The 19822-nt window shown below is 44.4% G+C and overlaps 1 protein-coding gene across 1 annotated transcript; it reads right to left on the bottom strand.

The window, feature by feature from the left end:
• Positions 1-10263: 10263 nt before the first annotated feature.
• On the bottom strand, positions 10264-12626 carry BHLHE23 (basic helix-loop-helix family member e23). The gene has a single exon (XM_081196707.1). The coding sequence runs from the start codon at positions 11837-11839 to the stop codon at positions 11096-11098; it is 744 nt and encodes a 247-aa protein (XP_081052833.1). The 5' UTR covers positions 11840-12626; the 3' UTR covers positions 10264-11095.
• Between the last annotated feature and the right edge of the window lie 7196 nt (positions 12627-19822).

Genomic DNA, 19822 nt, shown 5'->3' with positions numbered 1-19822 from the left:
CTTAAAGACCTATAATTCCCAGGGATTGGGGAGGGGGTGTTATCTCCTTATTCGAAGGGTGCTTTTAAACAAGTTTAAATCTCTACACACACACACTTTTTCTATCTGAGAAGCAGATTGTGGCAATTAAGGAGTACACACAGATCTTCTTTCAAAGAAGCAGCAGCAGAACCTAGCCAGCTCAAATCTGTTACAAAAAAAAGCAGGTCAAAGTCAAGGGATCCTCTGAAACCAGTTTCTCCATCCACATCTATGATTATGAATTTCCTTTAATCTCATTACCTGCTAAAAATTGCATCGAAAAGATTTGCAGGCTTGAATCATATTACAAATCAAAAGTACAACCCCCCCCGCCACTCACTTTTGCGTTATTATTTTTCTTTTAAGTTTCTTCTTTGTCTACCTGATTAAATCTTTTACCAGCAGTAGTTACTAAACAATTTCATCTATTCCTTTGCTTATCTCCCTAAAGCTATTCAACAGTGGCAGTTATTAAAGTTCTCAAGATGGGATTACTGAGTAACTGCTATCCATTTTAAGGGGCGAATTCAGTGGGCTCCCCCCCCAAAAAAGAATTTAAATTGAAAGGGAAAGCAATTGTTAATAGACAAATCAATTTCAAACCAACAACATGAGTTAACCATGTTGAATAGTGGAATTTAAAAGCTCATTAAAGTAAATTCATTCTGGGTCATCCACCTCCTGATTCTCCCCCCCCCCAATTTTTTACCATGTATGCAACAATAAGAATTGAAATACACATTCCTGTAAGACGGCATCAAAAGCACTGATTTTACCTAGCAAAAATAAACTACCTTTACACTGTGCAAACCACCTGAATAAGAAACAACAGAAATAAACACTTAAAAGTTTTTTTTTAAAAAAACAAAACCCTCTCACTCTTGTAATTTTTGAGGGGTTGAGAGACGGGAACTGGTTTGCGCCCACATCTCCCCAATTCTTCATCTTTGATTTGCTTGGTACTTTCTTCAAATAAATTAATTTAAGACTAGAGGAAGCAGGCAGCAGAAAGCAAGTATCTGATGTTTAATTTCTGGATCCTTGTAATTGCCAGGTACGTTTATTTGCTTTTGCGTTTTTAGGGCTGCCATACGTCTGAGAATCGGGCAGCAAAATGGTGTCCATGCAGATTTTTGCTGAATTGGCAACATGTCCAAGAAAATCCAGATGTATGGCAAGTTGGACAATTAAAAAATCAATCAATCAATGAAAAGGCAAAAAACGTTTTCATTTTTGGGAATATGGCAACCCTAAATGTCATAAGAATTGGTAGTAACACTATGGACCCATTTGCTTTTATAATTTTATTTCTTACCTGCTAGTTAACCCTTATTTGGGTTTTTAAGTGATATGAGCTATGTAACCTACCACTTTCAACAACCAGCCAACCAACCAACCGCTATATAAAATATCATTGCTGAAAGAAGAAGAAGAGGAGGAGGAGGAAGAAGAAGAGTTTGGATTTGATATCCCGCTTTATCACTACCCTAAGGAGTCCCAAAGTGGCTAAGAATCTCCTTTCCCTTCCTCCCCCACAACAAACACTCTGTGAGGTGAGTAAGGCTGAGAGACTTCAGAGAAGTGTGACTAGCCCAAGGTCACCCAGCAGCTGCATGTGGAGGAGCGGGGAAGCGAACCCGGTTCACCAGATTACGAGTCCACTGCTCTTAACCACTACACCACACTGGCTCTCAAGAAACCTTGCCTGCATCAATTCTTACTAGCCCACAAAACCCAGTTCTGGCTTACCTGTAGTTCATTCTCATATAATTAGAAAAGGAGCACCACCTCACCTGCTCAGCTGAAAACAAGGCTTACTTGCCACAGGCCAGTGACTATTTGCAAGCCTCATGTAACAGGGAAGGCATGAAACAGAACCTTTGCAGGTGCAACCTAGAGAATCCAGTTAGTGCATTTGTGACAGTGGAATGCAAAACGCATGCAATCAAGGGTGTTCTAGCCTAGCATCATCCTGAACTAACTGAAATCACTGACTGAAGGGCTGTAGCTCCACAGGAGAGTACCTGCTTTGCATACAGAAGGTTCAATCCCTGTTATCTCTAGGAAGAACTGGAAGACACACCCTGCTTTAAATCTTGGAGAGCCATTGCCACTCAGCGTGGAAAATATTGAGCCAGGTGGACCGGTGACCTGACTCGGTATAAGGCAACTTCCTCAGTTCCTATAGACTGCGCTTCCTTCCATGAATTTGCCCAATCCCCTTTTAACAGTCTCAGCGGCACAATGGGTCAGTGAGTCTGGCTATTAACCAGAAGGTTGATGGTTCAAGCTCAACCAGGGACAGCTGAGGGTAGGATTCCTGCACTGCAGTGGGCTGGACTAGAAGACCTTCCCTTGCAACTCTATGATTAAAGCCATCTGAGTGAGTGGCCTTCATCACCACGTGGTGGCAACAATTAATTACACCGTCATGATTTTAATTAATTTATTTTTTTGTCCACCAGGAATCTACTGCTAATCCATGTTTTGGCTGACCCAAAGTTCTTGAATTATGGAGAAGTAGGAAAACTTCTTTCGATGCACTTTCTCTATAATGTGCATCATTCTACAGTACAAAAATCTACCAAGTCCCTTTCTTTTCCTAACTGAAAAGACCCCCCCAAGAAACATTTTATTCTTTCATCCTAGAACATTGCATTCATCCCTCTTATCATTTCAGTCGTCCTTCTACAGTATCCTTTATGAGATGGGGAGATTTGAGCCTGTTCTTCCTGTCTAAACGCAGTGATTCCAGCTTAGAAGGCTCCAAAGTGCAAATGGGTTTAACAAATGTGCAGCCAGTTGTTAAAAAGTCAAAGGTTTGTATCCACACTGAGTCATATGCCGATCTTTGTGTTTGCAGACAATGGGAACCTCGTGAAATCATGTCTTTTGTATCACGGTGACCCATTTCCACAGGAAGCAATCTTAGTGTCGTGGCCTTTGAACACATCAAAACCTTCCCTAACAAGTACAGTACCCACAGAAAGAAGGTTCAAAGTTAAGCCAAAATATGCTATTTTGGCTTAGCAAGAAAATGGAACGAAATAAAAACCAGGGCCTTCTAGATCCACGTCTTTCAAGAAGTTTTGAGTACTTCCATCTGTCACAATTAAATATAACTCAGCTGAACCATTCTAAATAGCTTGGCCCAGATCCTGGTGCTAAAGAGGTATATGCCCACAGAACTCTTCCTCAGGCTAAGGAAGAGTTCTGTGTAATTCAGAAGCTTGCACATTCCTTTACCAGCAGAAGGCAGGTAGGAAAGGCCACCTTACTAATTTGTAGTTCATATTCTCTGGGATCAGTAATATAGAAATTATTTGCACAAAGCAACTACTAACCAGCTGTCTGACCACTACTGAATAATTTGAACAAAAGTTTCCTTTCTTCTGGCTAAGTATGATACATGACTATAATAAAGAGTATTGCTGGAGTCTTCAGACCAAAGGTCCATCTCGCATCCTGCTTCCAATTTTGGCCGGTGCGATGCCACAGAAAAGCACATAAACAGGGCACGGCCATGCCTTGTTGCTTGTCCTCTGTATCTGGCATTTAAAGATATACTGTTGCTGAACATGGAAGTTCTATTTGTTAGCATGGCCAACAGCTCCTGATCAATCAGTCCCCCGTGAAGCCATTGAGGGCTGTCCCAGTAAAGGCACTGACATGGGGACGGGGGTCTTCAATTATTTGTTTCCACACACAGAAGTCCAGATTCACCTCAGTGTCACCCCATGCCTGCTATTTGCCCTGGAAGGAGAGGGAACATTGCTATGAATGTTCGTTCCAATGGAAACTGCAGGCACAGGAGGCTGGATCTGGAGTGGTACCACAGGAAGGTGAAAAGATTAAAAGACCTTAGGACCCCATCTCGTTCCCCTGCCTCCCAATCCAGCTTCTTGCACCTGATACTTGCTCATTTATTGTTATTTTCTAAAACTGTGGCCATAAGCTGGTGGACTTCAAGAAAGAAGCAAGACTAGCTATCAAGAAAGAAGAGGGGATTCTTTACTTCTGAAATAGATCTGCTGACACCGCTTTCAATAAGAATCCACAGAGACAACCCTGCGGATCTGAAAGCTAGTATCTGAAGAAGCCCGTCCACTGCTTGAGTCTTCCAATGCTAAACATCTGTGTAGCGCATCCTTTCAAAAGCTTGTGGTCCCCCAAATACTTGCTTGGCAGGGAGCTCCACTGAAATCATTGGGACCTATCGTATTTTTCGCTCCATAAGACACACTTTTCCCCTCCTAAAAAGTAAGGGGAAATGTCTGTGCATCTTATGGAGCAAATGTGTGGTCGATCGCTGGCCCCCTTTCCAGCCCTGCCCCCTTGGTCAGTCCTCCATTGTTGAATGTTCTGCAGACAGAGGCTGTTTGTTTCCCCAGCAACATGTGACTGGCTGATCTGTCTGGAAACTGTAGAAACGGCTCCCTTTCCTTTCCTAAAGAAGCTGCATAGCTGTCAGTTGAACCCCATAAAAACAGGATTTTTTTCCCTTTGCAAAGTAAGCTCAACAACTTTGAGCTGATCCTCAAAAAAGGGGGCTTTCCCCCTTTGCAAAAGAAGCTGCACAACTGTGAGCTGATTCCCCCCAAAACAGGGCTTTCCCCTTTTCCTCTAAAAACTAGGTGCGTTTTATGGAGCGAAAAATACAGCACTTCAAAGCAAGTGTGTTTGGAATCAGGACGCAAGCGAAAACTCTAAACTGGGTATCAGAAGCATTTTTTGGCTGCACTTCAGTCTCTTTTGGCCTGATGTACTGCACAAGCAAAAAAGACAGGAAAAAAGAGCCGTTACACCATCACAAAATATGTCATTATTATTCTGGTGCTGCAAACGCACCTAACTAAGCAATAACTGGTTGCAATAACGTTAATTTTTAAGTGTTAAAATACGCCTTCTTTTAGTCCGTTCTCTACCCATAATACAAAAAGGAAACCCTAGAAACAGTAGACTATAAAACTTATTCTATACATTTAGGAATTGTGGGGTGCTTTGGTCTCTTGTTGCTAAATCACCAAGTCCTCCTTACTAATGGCAAACAGACAAATAAAGAAACCCAGTTTGCAACATGCCAGGGAGAGATTAAAAATCCTACCAGATGTGCAAATCTGTGTTTTTTTCCCCTGGAACCACCCTATTCTGCAAATCACTGTAACTTATTTTAAAATTGCATTTTTAAAAATTATTGCAATCTGCTCTGGAACCTTATGGAGAACAGCAGGTTTTTAAAAAGGGGGAAATACTAATCCTATAAACAATCGCCATCTCTTTGGATCCTGACCAAAGGGTTGTCAAAATGAACAGTAGCTCTAATCAAACAAGGAGGCCAACTCCCTATTGGCTGCTCTCCAGCACCGTATTGGCCCAAATATAAGCCGCACTCACAAATATGCGGGTCAAGGTCAGAATTTTTTTTGGAAGGGAGGTGCGACTTATATTCAGGCCAATACGGTATATGCTTAAAATTTACCTTCCTTTACCTTCCCACCTGATAAAGCTTGCCCTGTAAAGTGTGATAGCAGAAAACACTTGCCTGTTTTGTTTAAATACACCTATTTCCTGTGCTAACAGAGCAGTGCAAAGAAATTCACAACCATGGACTTCAGGGATGGGGAACCTGTGGTTTCCTCCTAGTCTGGCCCTCCTCCACCATGTCCCATGTCTGCATCCGCATTGGAATTGCTTTCGGATGTTTTACCATTTCTGTGACACCCTGGGTTCCTTTGGGAGGAATATAAATTTGAATAATAATATTATTTGGGGGTGATGGGAGGCTCCCAGTGCCGGATGCAACAGCATCTCCAATAGTACATTACTAAACATTTACTACCTTAAACCGAAACATAATCTAAGCCCGATCTTATGAATGTTCATTTGGAAGAAAGTCACCTAACCCTAAGCATTCAAGAGTTCTTACACTCCCAACATATAGGGCTGTAGCCTTATTTAAAAGAGGGCTCTGTCAAAAAACTGAGGGGCCCACATCCAGCACAGTCCCAATTTCAGCTACCTGTAGTTGCAGTTACACCCCAAACCTCCTTCTATGTTAGTTTGGGCAATTGCTGTCTAAATGAAGATTGCAGATATTGCATTGTACTGCATCACGGAGAACAAGAAGACTATATGTTAGTCTCCGCAATATGAATTATGCAAATGTCAAAAAAACAAAGCAATATACCAGTGAATGTGGACAGCTAGCAATTATTCCCTTTCAGTGGTTCATGTCCAAAAAAGTAGGGAGATATATATGTATTTGGGGGCATTCAGAAAAATTGTTTGGGATTATCCACATTCACATGTTAATGTTGATATTTACCACATGAGGGGCAAACAACATAATCCATATCTATACACACAGATAAACACACACAAATCTTGCCAATATGTTCAGTAATACATTTCATATTCTAATCAAGTTCCAGTGATATATTTATACAAATAAAACCAGCTCACAGCATCAGCATGGTTGAATTTTTTTTGCTGAAACCCAAACCATTGTTTCATTCAGACTTTGCTGAGACTGATTTTACTGTTACTAAGAAAAAGCTATTTCCACTGAAAAAATGCACAAAGTGACTAGCGGTTGCAAAGCTCACTGAATTCAATGGGCCTCACTTTGGAGCAGACATAGGCAAGCTTGCAAGGTCTGCAGGACTTTTCCAGAGTAGACCAATTTGAAAGCTGCAGCTTCAGAGCAGGAGGACATTATTTCTGAGCAAACGGAAGTTCCCAAAACATTTGCCAAGATAAACGTGGGCTTGGGAGAATTAGTAGGTGGGAACGGAGAGCGATTAAATCCCAGACCTTCTGATTTCCCCTTGCAAGCACACCCACAGTCCCTCACTGCTTCTACACCAGTTGGTTTGGAGCCTGGCCGGCTGGGTAAAAAGCAAGAAAGAGATCTGAGAACAGGTATTCGTAGAGAACAACGAGAAAATGGAGGAACCTTCGCTCATCCATCACCAATTCTCCCTTCCAAGGTCTCACCACGATTCTCTCATAGAACATGGGTCTGCTTGTGGAAAATGGTTTCACATTGAAAGACTGGCATGTCAAGGTATGTGAGGCTTTCCCCCCTCTCTGAAAATTTGGGGCAGGTGAAATCCACCTGCAAAGATAAGCACATTTAAGTCCCATTTATTCTACTGGGAGAAATTTCACCTAACTACTTCAGCTGAACGTAATGGGCTCAATTTTGCCTGGATCGCAACATCCACCAGACCAGAGTAGCATTTGACTCAGTCAACATTTCTGCTTGCAATAATGTAATGGTAAAACCCCATTTTACCTCTGCCGCAGACAGTACATCTTTTAACAATATGGGAGGTTTTTTCATAAGCTGGCAGTTGTAGAAGAATCGAAGCTTTTCAGTCATTATTATCTAAAAAGAGAGCAATTATAAAATCCCATTGTTATTAATAGAAGTCGCTGATTTGAAAAAGAAGAAGAGCTTGTTTCTTTTTAAAAACCAGGCTCTTTAAATACTTTTTACTCTGCGGTTCTTTGGCGGGGAGGGGGTGGGAAGAGTGAAAGTTGAACAATTAATAACATTCTGCATTTAAATAATCCCAGTTAACTCTAATTTCTAGGGCTCTGTGCCAGAATTAATAAACGTTTATCTGAACATCATGATTCACTCCTAAATTAAACCTCTATTTAAAACACACACAAATGTTTCTGGCATCTCAGCAGTCTGCAATATTGAAAATGATTACTGCCTTTCTTTCCCTTTCTCTCACTTCCTTTCTTTTATGGACGTATCTGATATTGCACACCCCCCCCCCAAAAAAAAACCCCACCAGTTTTTGTTGTTTTAATATAGCCTTTGTGGGGCAGAATGTAGATAAACTAGGCTTCTGAAGAATAAAATGAAGAAATTAAAATGGAAATGAGAAGAACCAATTTGAAACCATATGTCTTTCTGAATGAGGGTTAATCACATATTCCTTTTTTTGCAAACACATGAGGTAAAAAAAAGGGCTTCTGGAAAAAAAAGTGTATTAATTAAAATTAAATGCTTGAGACAAGCAGGTTTGGAGGCACTGCGAGTCCCTTTTGCATTAGCATAACATTTGCGACAGCCCAGGAAATTGGTTTAATAACCTTAAATACTTACACCCCCCACCTCTAACTTAAATAGCCCTGGACAGATCAAGCCCCCGAGGCTTCCATTGTACCAATTTGTGCGGCTGCTCTGACATTGAATGGTGAGATTTCTCCTATCTGAACACAAATCGCAAAGTGTGTATTTATTATGACTGCACTGGAAACCCCAGAAAATCCCCCCAAATCCCGGCAATCGCTTTCCCCACTCAAAAGTTCACTCGACATCACTTATCAATGAGGCAAATACTAGAAAGGCGGTAACACAATGACCCACAAACCAGCCACGTCTTAAGACCTGAAAGACCAAAGACACGACTATTGGGTGCACCAACTATTTCAGCTCATTTAAGTACATGCTAATCATAGTAGTCTTTAATGGGCTGAATCGACTGCCTCGTCGATTTGCTAGTAATACATGCCATTTCTCGTGTGCCTGAAGTCCAAGAAACCATTCAAAACCAAGATATTAGCCAAGCCTAAGTCCTCCTGACTTCAATGAGAACTATGGTATTTCAAGTAAAGGAAGAAAAATACAGTTGCCAGCAGCCTTGAGCTGTATTGATTAGGGAGACCGTCCCTTTAAATGAACTAGATCAAGTCTAAGGCTGGAAGTCTGGGAAAAAGATTCACTGAATTCAGCACAAATCAGTGTGCACAAGACTGCAACTGTAGGCTGGGCAGCGTATCTAGGTAAGCAGCCCAATCTACAGGCTTCATTCATGACTGTTGGTTAAACAAATTGCAGATACAACAGAGTTGCAAGGAAATGCAACCTTCCCAGCAATGTGCACTGTAACAAGATCATTGGTTCCTATGCACAAAAACCTGTTTTGCACAGCTGATGGCGCACGTTTAGCTGTGCAAGTCTTGCTCTTCCCCACACGGAACTGCATAATCTTTTCCTGCCTTCCCTCCTGTAGATCACTCGATCGTACTCTTAAGACACTGGACACCACCTCGTTGGTTTCCATCTCCTTAAAATCCAACTCCATCTCCCTTTTCCTCCACGTACCCTGCAGCTTCCAGGAGGAAGAACTTGCTGGTCAACTGTGCCGATCCATCAAGTTCAACCCTCACTTCTGTTTCATTCTCAGTTGCAAAGGGGTGGGGTTGGGGAGGTAAATAAGCAGTGCTTCTCACTCGGACGCAACTTGACCCAAAGTCCAATCACTGTTGATTTCCAATGGACAAAGGTCACACAAATGTACTTACGTTGGATTTCTGAGGTTTGTAGGTTGTACAGCTGTGGAAGATTAAAGATCTTGAATGCAGAGAGAAACAGATTTTTTTAAACATATATACTCAAGTGTTAAACAGAGTTACTTAGAAGGATGCTCCATAGATTTCAGTGCAACGTTTCTGAATAAGGGTGCAGAGCTAAGATAAGCACATTAACTAAAAACTTCAGTGGGACTTACTGCTGAGTAAGACCATAGGAAGCTGTCCATCTGGTCCAATTTTGTCTCTACACTGACTGCAAAATCTTCAGGATTTGGGGCAGAGATCTCTCCCTGACCTACCTGGTGAAGCCGGGAATTGAACCTGGGAACTTCTACATGCACAGCAGGTGTGCTGCCAGGGACCTGTGGACCCTTCCCATGCAAAGGAGCAGGGGGTTAAGAATCCTCAGTCCCATTCTACCCCCCAAATCTGTCCCACTCCAATTCAAAATATCTTTTCCTTGCAATAAAACTTCACTTAAAATCAGCAAAACTTACTACCAACTACTAGGAAAAAAATTGCTTCCTACGGGCAGAATCCAAATTTATGCAATCACACAGACAATTTTACATGACTGTTCACTCAAGAGGCGGCCAGTCCTCCACAGTTCAATGGGAGTTACTTGGGTGTAAGCATGCACAGGTATAATTTTCTTCGTTTTCAGTGGAAGAATCAACTCTTCATTTTAATTGTCTCCCACTGAAATCAACAAGAGGGCTTAAATCTGGCCAGGTTATGCCCTCAGTATTTAAGAAGAGGGTGCAAGATTTACTCAGTTCAGTGCCATCCATGTCTCTTTTTAGGATTGGTTTGCTTAGCAAACTGACCTTCTGAGAGATTTAGGACAGAACCCAAGTTAGCTGATGTCCTTTTTATTTATTATAAATACATATAAATAAGCTCAATGAATTTTTATTTTCCTTGTTTACCAAGATGTGTGGCCGACTTTGAAAAGTGGTCCTGCCAAAGCTCAGAAACAGGCAAAAAAGAGAAAAAGCGAGAGAGAGAGAGAGAGAGAGAGCAGGCAACAGCGTACAATAGAAAGACTGTAGTCAAAAGTCCAAGAATGGGTTCAATGCTTAAAAATATGTGTGTGTGTATAAATAAGTTGACCAACCCATTAAGAAGCGTTCTTGAATTTCACAAGCGGCACCCAAAATGAAAATGAAAATAAAATAAAATAGAAAGATTAGGTGTCATTTGAATGTCTGATTGTACAAATACTGCCAATTATATCTGGAGGATATTTTCCATTTTTAGTAACTTTTGCATTCTGTAAACATTGCATAGTTTGTACACAAGTCGGTTCATTCCAGAGAGACTCTCACTGCAGTTTCCTTTCCAAAACCTCCCCTTCTCTTTTACTCTAGGTATAGAGACATATTTCAAAGCCTGGCTTAAGGCAGCCTCAAAACGAGAATAATAATAATAGTAGTAGCAATAAAAAGTTATGCACAAAATTAATCCATGACAGATCTGAGAGAGGAAAGGGGGGAGGGGGAATCTACAGAGAGTTTGAGGAAGACGGTGAAATGGTTTGCATGTGTGTATGGAAAGGTGAGGAAGGAGAATCCGGATTATTTTCACAGGGGAGACGATGGAAAGCAAAAGAAGCCGGGAAAGCAGCTGAAGCAAAAAAAATTGCAACTTAACTGATGGCAAGAAGGCGGGGCTGATGGAGTGAAAAGGGAAGTCGGGTGGGGTTTTTTGGAGTTTGTTCTAAGGTCAAACGGCTACATCAAGGTTTTTCGTTGCAGTGTTTGCAAAGGCCAGAGGTGGCCCCGGGGAAGGCAGTGCATTTCTCGGGGCAGCTGGCCAAAGCAGCGCCCGTGAAAGGGTAGACGGCGGCCGACTGTCCGAAGGGGGCCAGCGCGGTCGGGATGGGCGTGCTGAGCGTCTGGCCTTGGTTGAGGTAGGCCACGAGACGCCGCATCTCTTCCAGGGCCTGCGCCTGCATCAGGATGTAGTTCTTGGCCAGGAGGAGCGTGGCGATTTTGGAGAGCTTGCGCACCGACGGGCTGTGCGCGTAAGGGATGACGGAGCGCAGGCCGTCCAGGGCGTCGTTCAGGTCGTGCATCCTGCGCCGCTCGCGGGCGTTGATGCTGAGGCGCAGCGAGCGCTGCTCCTTGGGCTTCTTGGTCCCCCCGAGGGCACCGGGCGCCTTCAGCTTGCCGTCGCGCTCAAACGCCGGGCTGCCCTCCTTGGCGCCGTCGAAGGCGTCCTCCTCGTCGCAGCTCTGCTCGCCGCTGCTCTCCGCCGACTTCCCCAACTGCGCGGCATGGAAGTCCAGGCCGCCGGCGCCGCCGGGGTACCCGCGCCCGGCCTCGCCGCCTCGCACTGCGCCGTAGGCGAACGCCGTCTGATTGTAGCTCTGCGCCAGAGCCAGGTACGACTCTCCGCCCAAGGACTTGAGTTCGGCCATGGCTTTCTCCGGCAGCTCCGCCGAGCTGGCGAAGAGCTGCGCGCCCGGAGCCACGCTCATCGGCGGCGCCGCCCGTCGGAGCTCTCTCCACAGCGCCGAGCCGGCCGGGGACCGGAGGGAAGCTACGTGCACCCCTTTGCGCGAAGAAGAAGAGCAGGAGGGTGCCCGGTTTGCTCCGCTCAGAGCCCCGCGGCCCTCTTACGGGACCCCGGGGCGTGCGCTCTTGCGCCGGGATGGGCGAAGAAGACGTGCGCCCCCTTCGCTTTTCCGTGCCTCACCTCGGGGCAGGGAGAGTCCTGCACGCCCCTTCCAGGGCTGGTTTTGTGCCCCACTCGAGGATCGTCCAGGTGCTGAGGTCTTCTCCCGGGATCGGGCGCTGACCGCCTTTGTAAGCTGTGCGCACCGCTCCTGCGCTCCGGACGCGCGCTTCCCTCTTCCTTCCTGCTGCCGTCTGGGATCCGGAGCCGGGGGCTTCGCGGCGCTCTCGCTTCGCCCGATTCCCTCTTGGATCCAAACCGGAGTGTTTGGGTGGTTGCTGCGGGGGTGGGGTGTCTCTCTCCGCTTCGCCTCCCCACTTCTCTGCCCAGCTTGGGGCGGCGGCGGCTCGTCGCGCTTTCTGCTGTCTCTCTCCTAACAGAGAGAAAGGCTGGTCCTGTTGGATGCGCTCGCTCGTTCCGGAGCCAGCTGGCACCGCGCGGTGCCCTGACCGGGGGCGGGATATTAATCATTGCCCAAGTTGCCCATTATATGGCAGCGAGGGGCCCGCCGGGACTCAGCAGCCGTCCAATCAGAGCGAGCTGCTTAATTAATGGCATTTTAAAATCATCAGGAAAAGAGAAGGCAAAAGTGTCTGGTCAAGGAGGAGTGCCATTTAGCCGCATCCCAGAAACTGAAGACTCGCCTTCCTTGCGCTAAGCAGAGACCCCCCTATCTCGGTGGAGAATTGCGACCTGCAGCCAAGAGCTTTCCTGAGTTTTTTTTTAAACTGTATTTCTTTAAATACCCTACAGCTTAATTAGAATTACAAACCCAGGTAGCATTTTACTGGCCTGGTCAGTGAACCCATGATCTCTTTTTAGGTAAACTAGTACAGTGGTACCTCGGGTTACATACGCTTCAGGTTACAGACTCCGCTAACCCAGAAATATTACCTCAGGTTAAGAACTTTGCTTCAGGATGAGAACAGAAATCGTGCTCTGGCGGCGCGGCAGCAGCAGAAGGCCCCATTAGCTAAAGTGGTGCTTCAGGTTAAGAACAGTTTCAGGTTAAGAACAGACCTCCGGAATGAATTAAGTACTTAACCCAAGATACCACTGTATAGGAATATGAATAACAGAATAATAGAACAGTGGAATTGGAAGGGACCCCAAGGGTCATTCAGTCCAACCCCTTGCAATGCAGGAATCTCAGCTAAAGCATCCATGACAGATGGCCATCCAACTTCTCTGCTTAAAAACCTCCAAGGAAGGAGAGTCCATAACCTCCTGAGAGAGATCCTTCCATTGTCGAACAGTTCTTACTGTCAGAAAGTCCTTCCTGATGTTTAGTCAGAATCTCCTTTCTTGTAACTTGAAGCCATTGGTTCGAATCCTTCCCTCCAGAGAAGGAGAAAACAAACTTACTCTCTCTTCCATGTGACAGCCCTTTTGGTATTTGAAGATGGCTTTAATCTCTGTCTTATCCAAACTGAACATAGCCAACTCTCTCAAACATTCCTCATAAGGCTTGTTTTTTCAAATTCTTAATCATTTTGGTTGCTCTAGTTTGCACACATTCCAGCTTGTCCAGGGGCGCGGACTTCTAAAAAATATTGGGGGGCCCCGGGAAAGCTCATGAATAATAAATAAGCTCATGAATATGCAGATAAAGTGGCGCCGCCTCCTCGTGAGCGAATAGGGGAGAGCGTGCTGCGCCTATTAATCAGCTCCGAAGGAAATTGGGTGGAGCTTTTGCTCGGGAGGGAGGGCAGGAGGCATGCAGCCCGACCCTGTGCATTTTGGGCTGGGGGAGGGGCGGCGGTGGCGCTCTGCTGGAGGGGCGCCCGAGATTATTGGGGGGGCGGAGCCCCCCAAACGAATTTTTGAGGGGGCTCGGGCCCCCTCAGGCCCCATGGAGTCGGCGCCTATGAGCTTGTCACTATTCTAACAGTAGCAGCAGCAACAACAACAACTCTGGGCAGCTTCCCACACACATAAAAACATAATAAAGCATCAAACATTAAAAACCTCCCAACAGAGAGCTGTCTTCAGATGTCTTCTAAAAGTTGTATAGGTATCTATGCAACTTGATATCTATGGGAGGGCATTCCACAAGGTGAGTGCCACTACCGAAAAGGCCCTTAGTTCCCTGTAACTTCACTTCTCACAGCGAAGGTACCACCAGAAGACTGGACCTCAGCGTCCGGGCTAAATGATGGGAGAGGAGACAGTTCTTCAGGTAAACAGGGCCGAAGCTGTTTAGGGCTTTAAAGGTCAGCACCAACACTTTGAATTGGGCTCGGAAACATACTGGGAGCCAATGTAGGTCTTTCAGGACCGGTGTTATATGGTCCCGGCGGCCACTCCCAGTCACCACTCTAGCTTCCACACCCTGGATTTGTAGTGGTTTCCTGTAGCAAAGCTACCACACTTCCTAAGCCCTTTCACTGCAGTCTAGGTGGGGACTGAGAGGGCAGGTGTTTTGTAATGACTTCCTCATCTATTGCAGTCAAAGGAAGGGGTCTTACTAACCTGGCTTCAAAACTGGTTTGGTTAAGGGTCTATTTTGTGGCTGTGTTCAGAGAACAAGGGGGCAATGTTGACGTTTGCTAAATTTCAGATGTTGACTGTCATGCAGGGTGAACATCTGGCCAGGGAGCCAAATATGGCCCTCCAAGCCTCTGCCTGGTCCTCAGGTCTCTCCTTAGCCATGCCTCTTATTGGCCTTGGTTCACATCCTTGAGTGTTTTTGAAATATCCGATCGCGACTCACTCTTCCCTGGATGGAGAATAGAAAGGTGTGCCCTTAGAATGTAGCCTACTGTACAAAGGTAAGAGTCAGCATGGAAGGTTTCCTGTAACATTTGTGACTGGGTTTGAAAAGCATAACCTCCCTTTGGTAGCTGACATCAAAAGTAGGACAAGGAGGGCAATAATTTCTTCTATGCAGGCCCCATTGAAATGCGCTGTGGTTGAACTGGATAACTTCCCAGTGGATTCTGCTCTATCTCGAAGAATTGCAAGGAAAATGATTTGTTGTTGTTGTTGTTTGGTTGTTTAGTCGTGTCCGACTCTTCGTGACCCCATGGACGAGAGCATGCCAGGCACTTCTGTCTTCCACTGCCTCCCACAGTTTGGTCAGACTCATGTTTGTAGCTTCGAGAACACTGTCCAACCATCTCGTCCTCTGTTGTCCCCTTCTCCTTGTGCCCTCCATCTTTCCCAGCATCAGGGTCTTTTCCAGGGAGTCTTCTCTTCTCATGAGGTGGCCAAAGTATTGGAGCCTCAGCTTCAGGATCTGTCCTTCCAGTGAGCACTCAGGGCTGATTTCCTTCAGAATGGATAGGGTTGATCTTCTTGCAGTCCATGGGACTCTCAAGAGTCTCCTCCAGCACCATAATTCCAAAGCATCAATTCTTCGGTGACTGCAATAGTTTGAGTAACAGAAATATGAGAGTTTGATGTGGTGGATGTGCAAGATAACAAAAGCATTCTGGGAAATGATACATAATGAGTTGAAAATAATGTTTAAAATAACATTTGTGGAAAAACCAGAAGCTTTTTTATTAGGAATTTTAGATGCAGAGATACCAAAGGAGCAGAAACGTTTATTGATGTATATTGATGACAGCAGCGCAAATGATACTGGCCCAAAGATGGAAAGAAGATGAAGTCCTGACCAGAGACAAATGGTTGATGAAGATGATGAACTACGATAAAATGGCAAAAATGACCGGGAAAGTCAGAAACCAGAAAAATAGAAGCTTTAATAAGGAATGGGGGAAAAATTACAATTTACTTAAGGGTACACTGTAGACAATTAAAAACCTTGGCAGGAATTGGGTAACGCTTGTAATGTATTAAAAACTTAGGTGAAAATGGATTATTTCAAGAAAAACAGAGAAAATATATGTTGCAATAGAAAAAGTTTGATACTGGAAACCATGGAGTGGTGGAAGGAAGTCTAAGCATTCACGGAATCCTAAATGCTGATGATTATGATTAATGTTTTAATTCAATTGTATACTGTAAAATTGAATATATATATATATATATTTAAAAGAAATATGAGAGTTTGGGGGAATCTGAGCTCCATACTGAAAAGTCTTTTTCTAACTATCTTCATGATACGTATGAAGGAACTGGAAGTGAGCAATGCTAGAGAGCTGGCAAGATCATCTCAATTTAGGAGAGGCTTAGTGATGGTGGTTGGCTGTTGGAGAGGAACGTCTGAAGCGGGGCCTTGTCTGCTCCCATTTAATTCATGCCTTTTTGTTGACTCCTGGCTTTCACTGAGATCTAAATTGAAACAGACCTTTGCAAAGTCAGTCGGCTCTTAGCTGCCTCGATGCAATTTGACAGTTTTACCTTCTTTGGAAAAGTGTGACATTTGTGGCCGTAACAGAGAATCAACGGTAACACAGATTTAGAAGGGGCTGAGAAAACATTTAGCACAATTCCGAGACCATCCATGCAGCAGCTTTTGAGAAGCCCACCAAGACGCAAACTGGGTCACCATATAACATGGTTCGGTTGTATGGCTTGTGGCGTCCTCCTTTACTTCTGTGTATACAGAGAGCAAGCACGTCGCACTGCAATGCTCATGCAGCAAATTGTTCCGCATGACTCAAGTAAGTGAGCCAAGCCGTGCTCGCTTCGGCAGCACATATACTAAAATTGGAACGATACAGAGAAGATTAGCATGGCCCCTGCGCAAGTAAGTGAGCCAAGCCACATTCCTCAGGCAGGGCCAACCCAAGACATTTTGCTGCAACTGTTGTCTGAAATGACCGCTTTGCTCTGTAGGGCCTGGCCTTGTCTGCAGGGAATGACAAATATTACTTAGGATGGTGATTTCATATCCCCATCGGGCTTCCCGTTAAGACTTCAAGGTAGGGGCATCCTCAGGAATCCACTCGCTTTTCAATGGGCACCAATCCAGACTAGGAAATAGAAAAAATGTATCCTCCTTTATCCTTGTGATATAACTGCTATTTTCTGCTCTAGACTTGGATTAAAACATTTCTTATCTAAGGCTGTGTACACACTACAGTGGTGCCCCGCAAGACAAATGCCTCGCAAGACGGAAAACCCGCTAGACGAAAGGGTTTTCCATTTTGGAGGTGCTTCGCAAAACGAATCTCCTATGGGCTTGCTTCGCAAGACGACAATGTCTTGTGAGTTCCTGCTGGTTTTTTCCCCTTTCCCCGCCCTTTTTCTAAGCCGCTAAGCCGCTTATCAGCTGATCCGATCAGCAGATAAGCCGCTAATAGCGCTAATCCGCTAATCCGTCAATGGGCTTGCTTCGCAAGATGAAAAAACTGCTAGACGAAGAGAATCACAGAACGGATTCTTTTCGTCTTGCGAGGCACCACTGTATACCTTTCAAGTATTTTCTTTCTCTTAGATAATTCTGGGCTCTGTAGTTCACTCATCATAGAGCAGCAGTTCCTAGCAACCATCAAAACACACACACACACACACTATAGTATTTAATCTATTGTAACCACAAATGAAGGGGACACGGGTGGTGCTGTGGTCTGAACCACAGAGCCTAGGGCTTGCCGATCAGATCAGAAGGTCGGCGGTTTGAATCCCCGCAACAGGGTGAGCTCCCGTTGCTCGGTCCCAGTTCCTGCCCACCTAGCGGTTTGAAAGCATGTCAAAGTAGATAAATAGGTACCACTCCGGTGGGAAGGTAAACGGCATTTCCATGCGCTGCTCTGGTTTGCCAGAAGTGGCTTAGTCATGCTGGCCACATGATCCGGAAGCTCTCTGCGGACAAACGCTGGCTCCCTCGGCCTATAGAGTGAGATGAGCACACAACCCAGAGTCGTCTGTGACGGGACCTAACGGTCAGGGGTACCTTTACCTTTTACCTTTAACCACAATTGACCGAAGATCAATTATGGGAAGTTAAAGAATTTTAGAAAAGTTTTCCCAGCATAAGTGAGTTTGGGATGCCCAAATTATGGGATAAGTTTAAAGCTTCCAATAATTGGGGTGGTGGTATTTCATCATACTATATTGTGAACCACTCGCAGATCCTTTGCTTGCCAGGAAATTCAAACTACTACACAGGGTAGTGGATTAGGGGGTGGCCCTGGCTCTCAGCTTCCTCCTCCTTAGGCTCAGTTTTCCCCCTTGCAGAACTCAGCAGGGAGGCTGTTGTTGTTTTTTAGTCATGTCTGACTCTTCATAACCCCATGGACCAGAGCAGGCCAGGCACTCCTGTCTTCCCCTGCCTCCCGCAGTTTGGTCGAACTCATGCTAGTAGCTTCGAGAACACTGTCCGGCCATCTCATCCTCTGTCGTCCCCTTCTCCTTGTGCCCTCCATCTTTCCCAACTTCAGGGTCTTTTCCAGAGAGTCTTCTCTTCTCATGGGGTGGCCAAAGTATTGGAACCTCAGCTTCACGATCTGTCCTTCCAGTGAGTGCTCAGGGCTGATTTCCTTCAGAATGGATAGGTTTGATCTTCTTGCAGTCCACGGGACTCTCAAGAGTCTCCTCCAGCACCATAATTCAAAAGCATCAATTCTTCGGCGATCAGCCTTCTTTATGGTCCAGCTTTCACTTCCATACATCACTACTGGGAAAACCATAGCTTTAACTATACGGACCTTTGTTGGCAAGGTGATGTCTCTGCTTTTTAAGATGCTGTCTAGGTTTGTCATTGCTTTTCTCCCAAGAAGCAGGCCCCAAACAAAGAAATGGATATGGAATCATAAAATGGTTGAGTTGGAAGGGACTCTGAGGGTCATCTAGTCCAACCCACCTATCATTGGTTTCAATTTTAGCTACCACTGAGCTTCCTGCCTCCCACCCCACTGGTCACCACTGGCTTTGAACACATGTGTGCTATAAAACCAGTTTCAAGATTGCAGGAAAGAAGCAGAAGTCCCAGCAAAGGAAGAATGGATACAAAAACTTATGGAATATACAGAAATGGCGAAACTTGCCCAAAGAATAAGAAATCAAAAATAACAAACTTTTTAAAATAAAAAAATGAAAATGGTTTATTGAATATTTACAGATAAATTGTAAACAGATTAAAAACATTGGCTGGATTATTGTAATAACCTGCAAGCTGTTTTTTTTAAAAAAGAAGATTAATAAATGAGCAAATTATGTTAATTTTGATATGCAGAAGATATTAAAAATTTAAGGAACTGCAGAAAGAGGGGGAAGGAAGTCAAGTTTTGAAATGTCAAAATGATTGTGAAATGTATAAAATTAGTGAAATGTATAAATTTGAAAGGTATATTTTTAAAATAATAATAATAATAATAATAATAATAATAATAATAATAATAATAGATTGCTGGAGCTTCCTCTGATGAATGTATTTTCTATTTTCTATTTTATTTATAGACCACTATTCATTAAAAAAATAAATCAGAGTGGTTTACAAGAGTTATACATGAAACCATGCAATAAAACCCATACTAAAACGTTAAAACCAGAAATCAGTGAACTATTATGGAAAGATGTGTTCTTAATCACCTGCATAAGCCTGAAGGAATAGAACAAATGTTTGAAACTTGACACACCTGCTGAACCTCTATTGGCAGAGTATTCCACAATACTGGGTTGATGGCTCTTAAAGCTCAGTTTCTTGTTGCTGTCAGACGAGCCCCATCAACAGAATGGCCAGCGATACTCCTGCAGATGATCTCAGTGACTGAGCTGAGATTTAAGGGTTCAGAAGATTCCCGAGGTTCCTTGGAGCTAAGTTGTTCATGGCTTGGTCAATTAACGCAAGGAACCTTGAACCTGGCTTGGCAGTAGATGAGCAGCCAGGGCAGATGATTTAGCAATGATGTCACATGCTGTCAGCCAGGTACCC

The sequence above is a fragment of the Podarcis bocagei genome (genome assembly GCF_964188305.1).
Source record: "Podarcis bocagei genome assembly, chromosome: 5".
NCBI classification, from domain to species: Eukaryota; Metazoa; Chordata; class Lepidosauria; order Squamata; family Lacertidae; genus Podarcis; species Podarcis bocagei.
This window is presented reverse-complemented; position numbering and strand designations above follow the sequence as displayed.

What these genes read in the sequence shown, in the direction of transcription:
- BHLHE23 (XM_081196707.1), bottom strand. Translation starts at nt 11,839, where the DNA reads ATGAGCGTGGCTCCGGGCGCGCAGCTCTTCGCCAGCTCGGCGGAGCTG.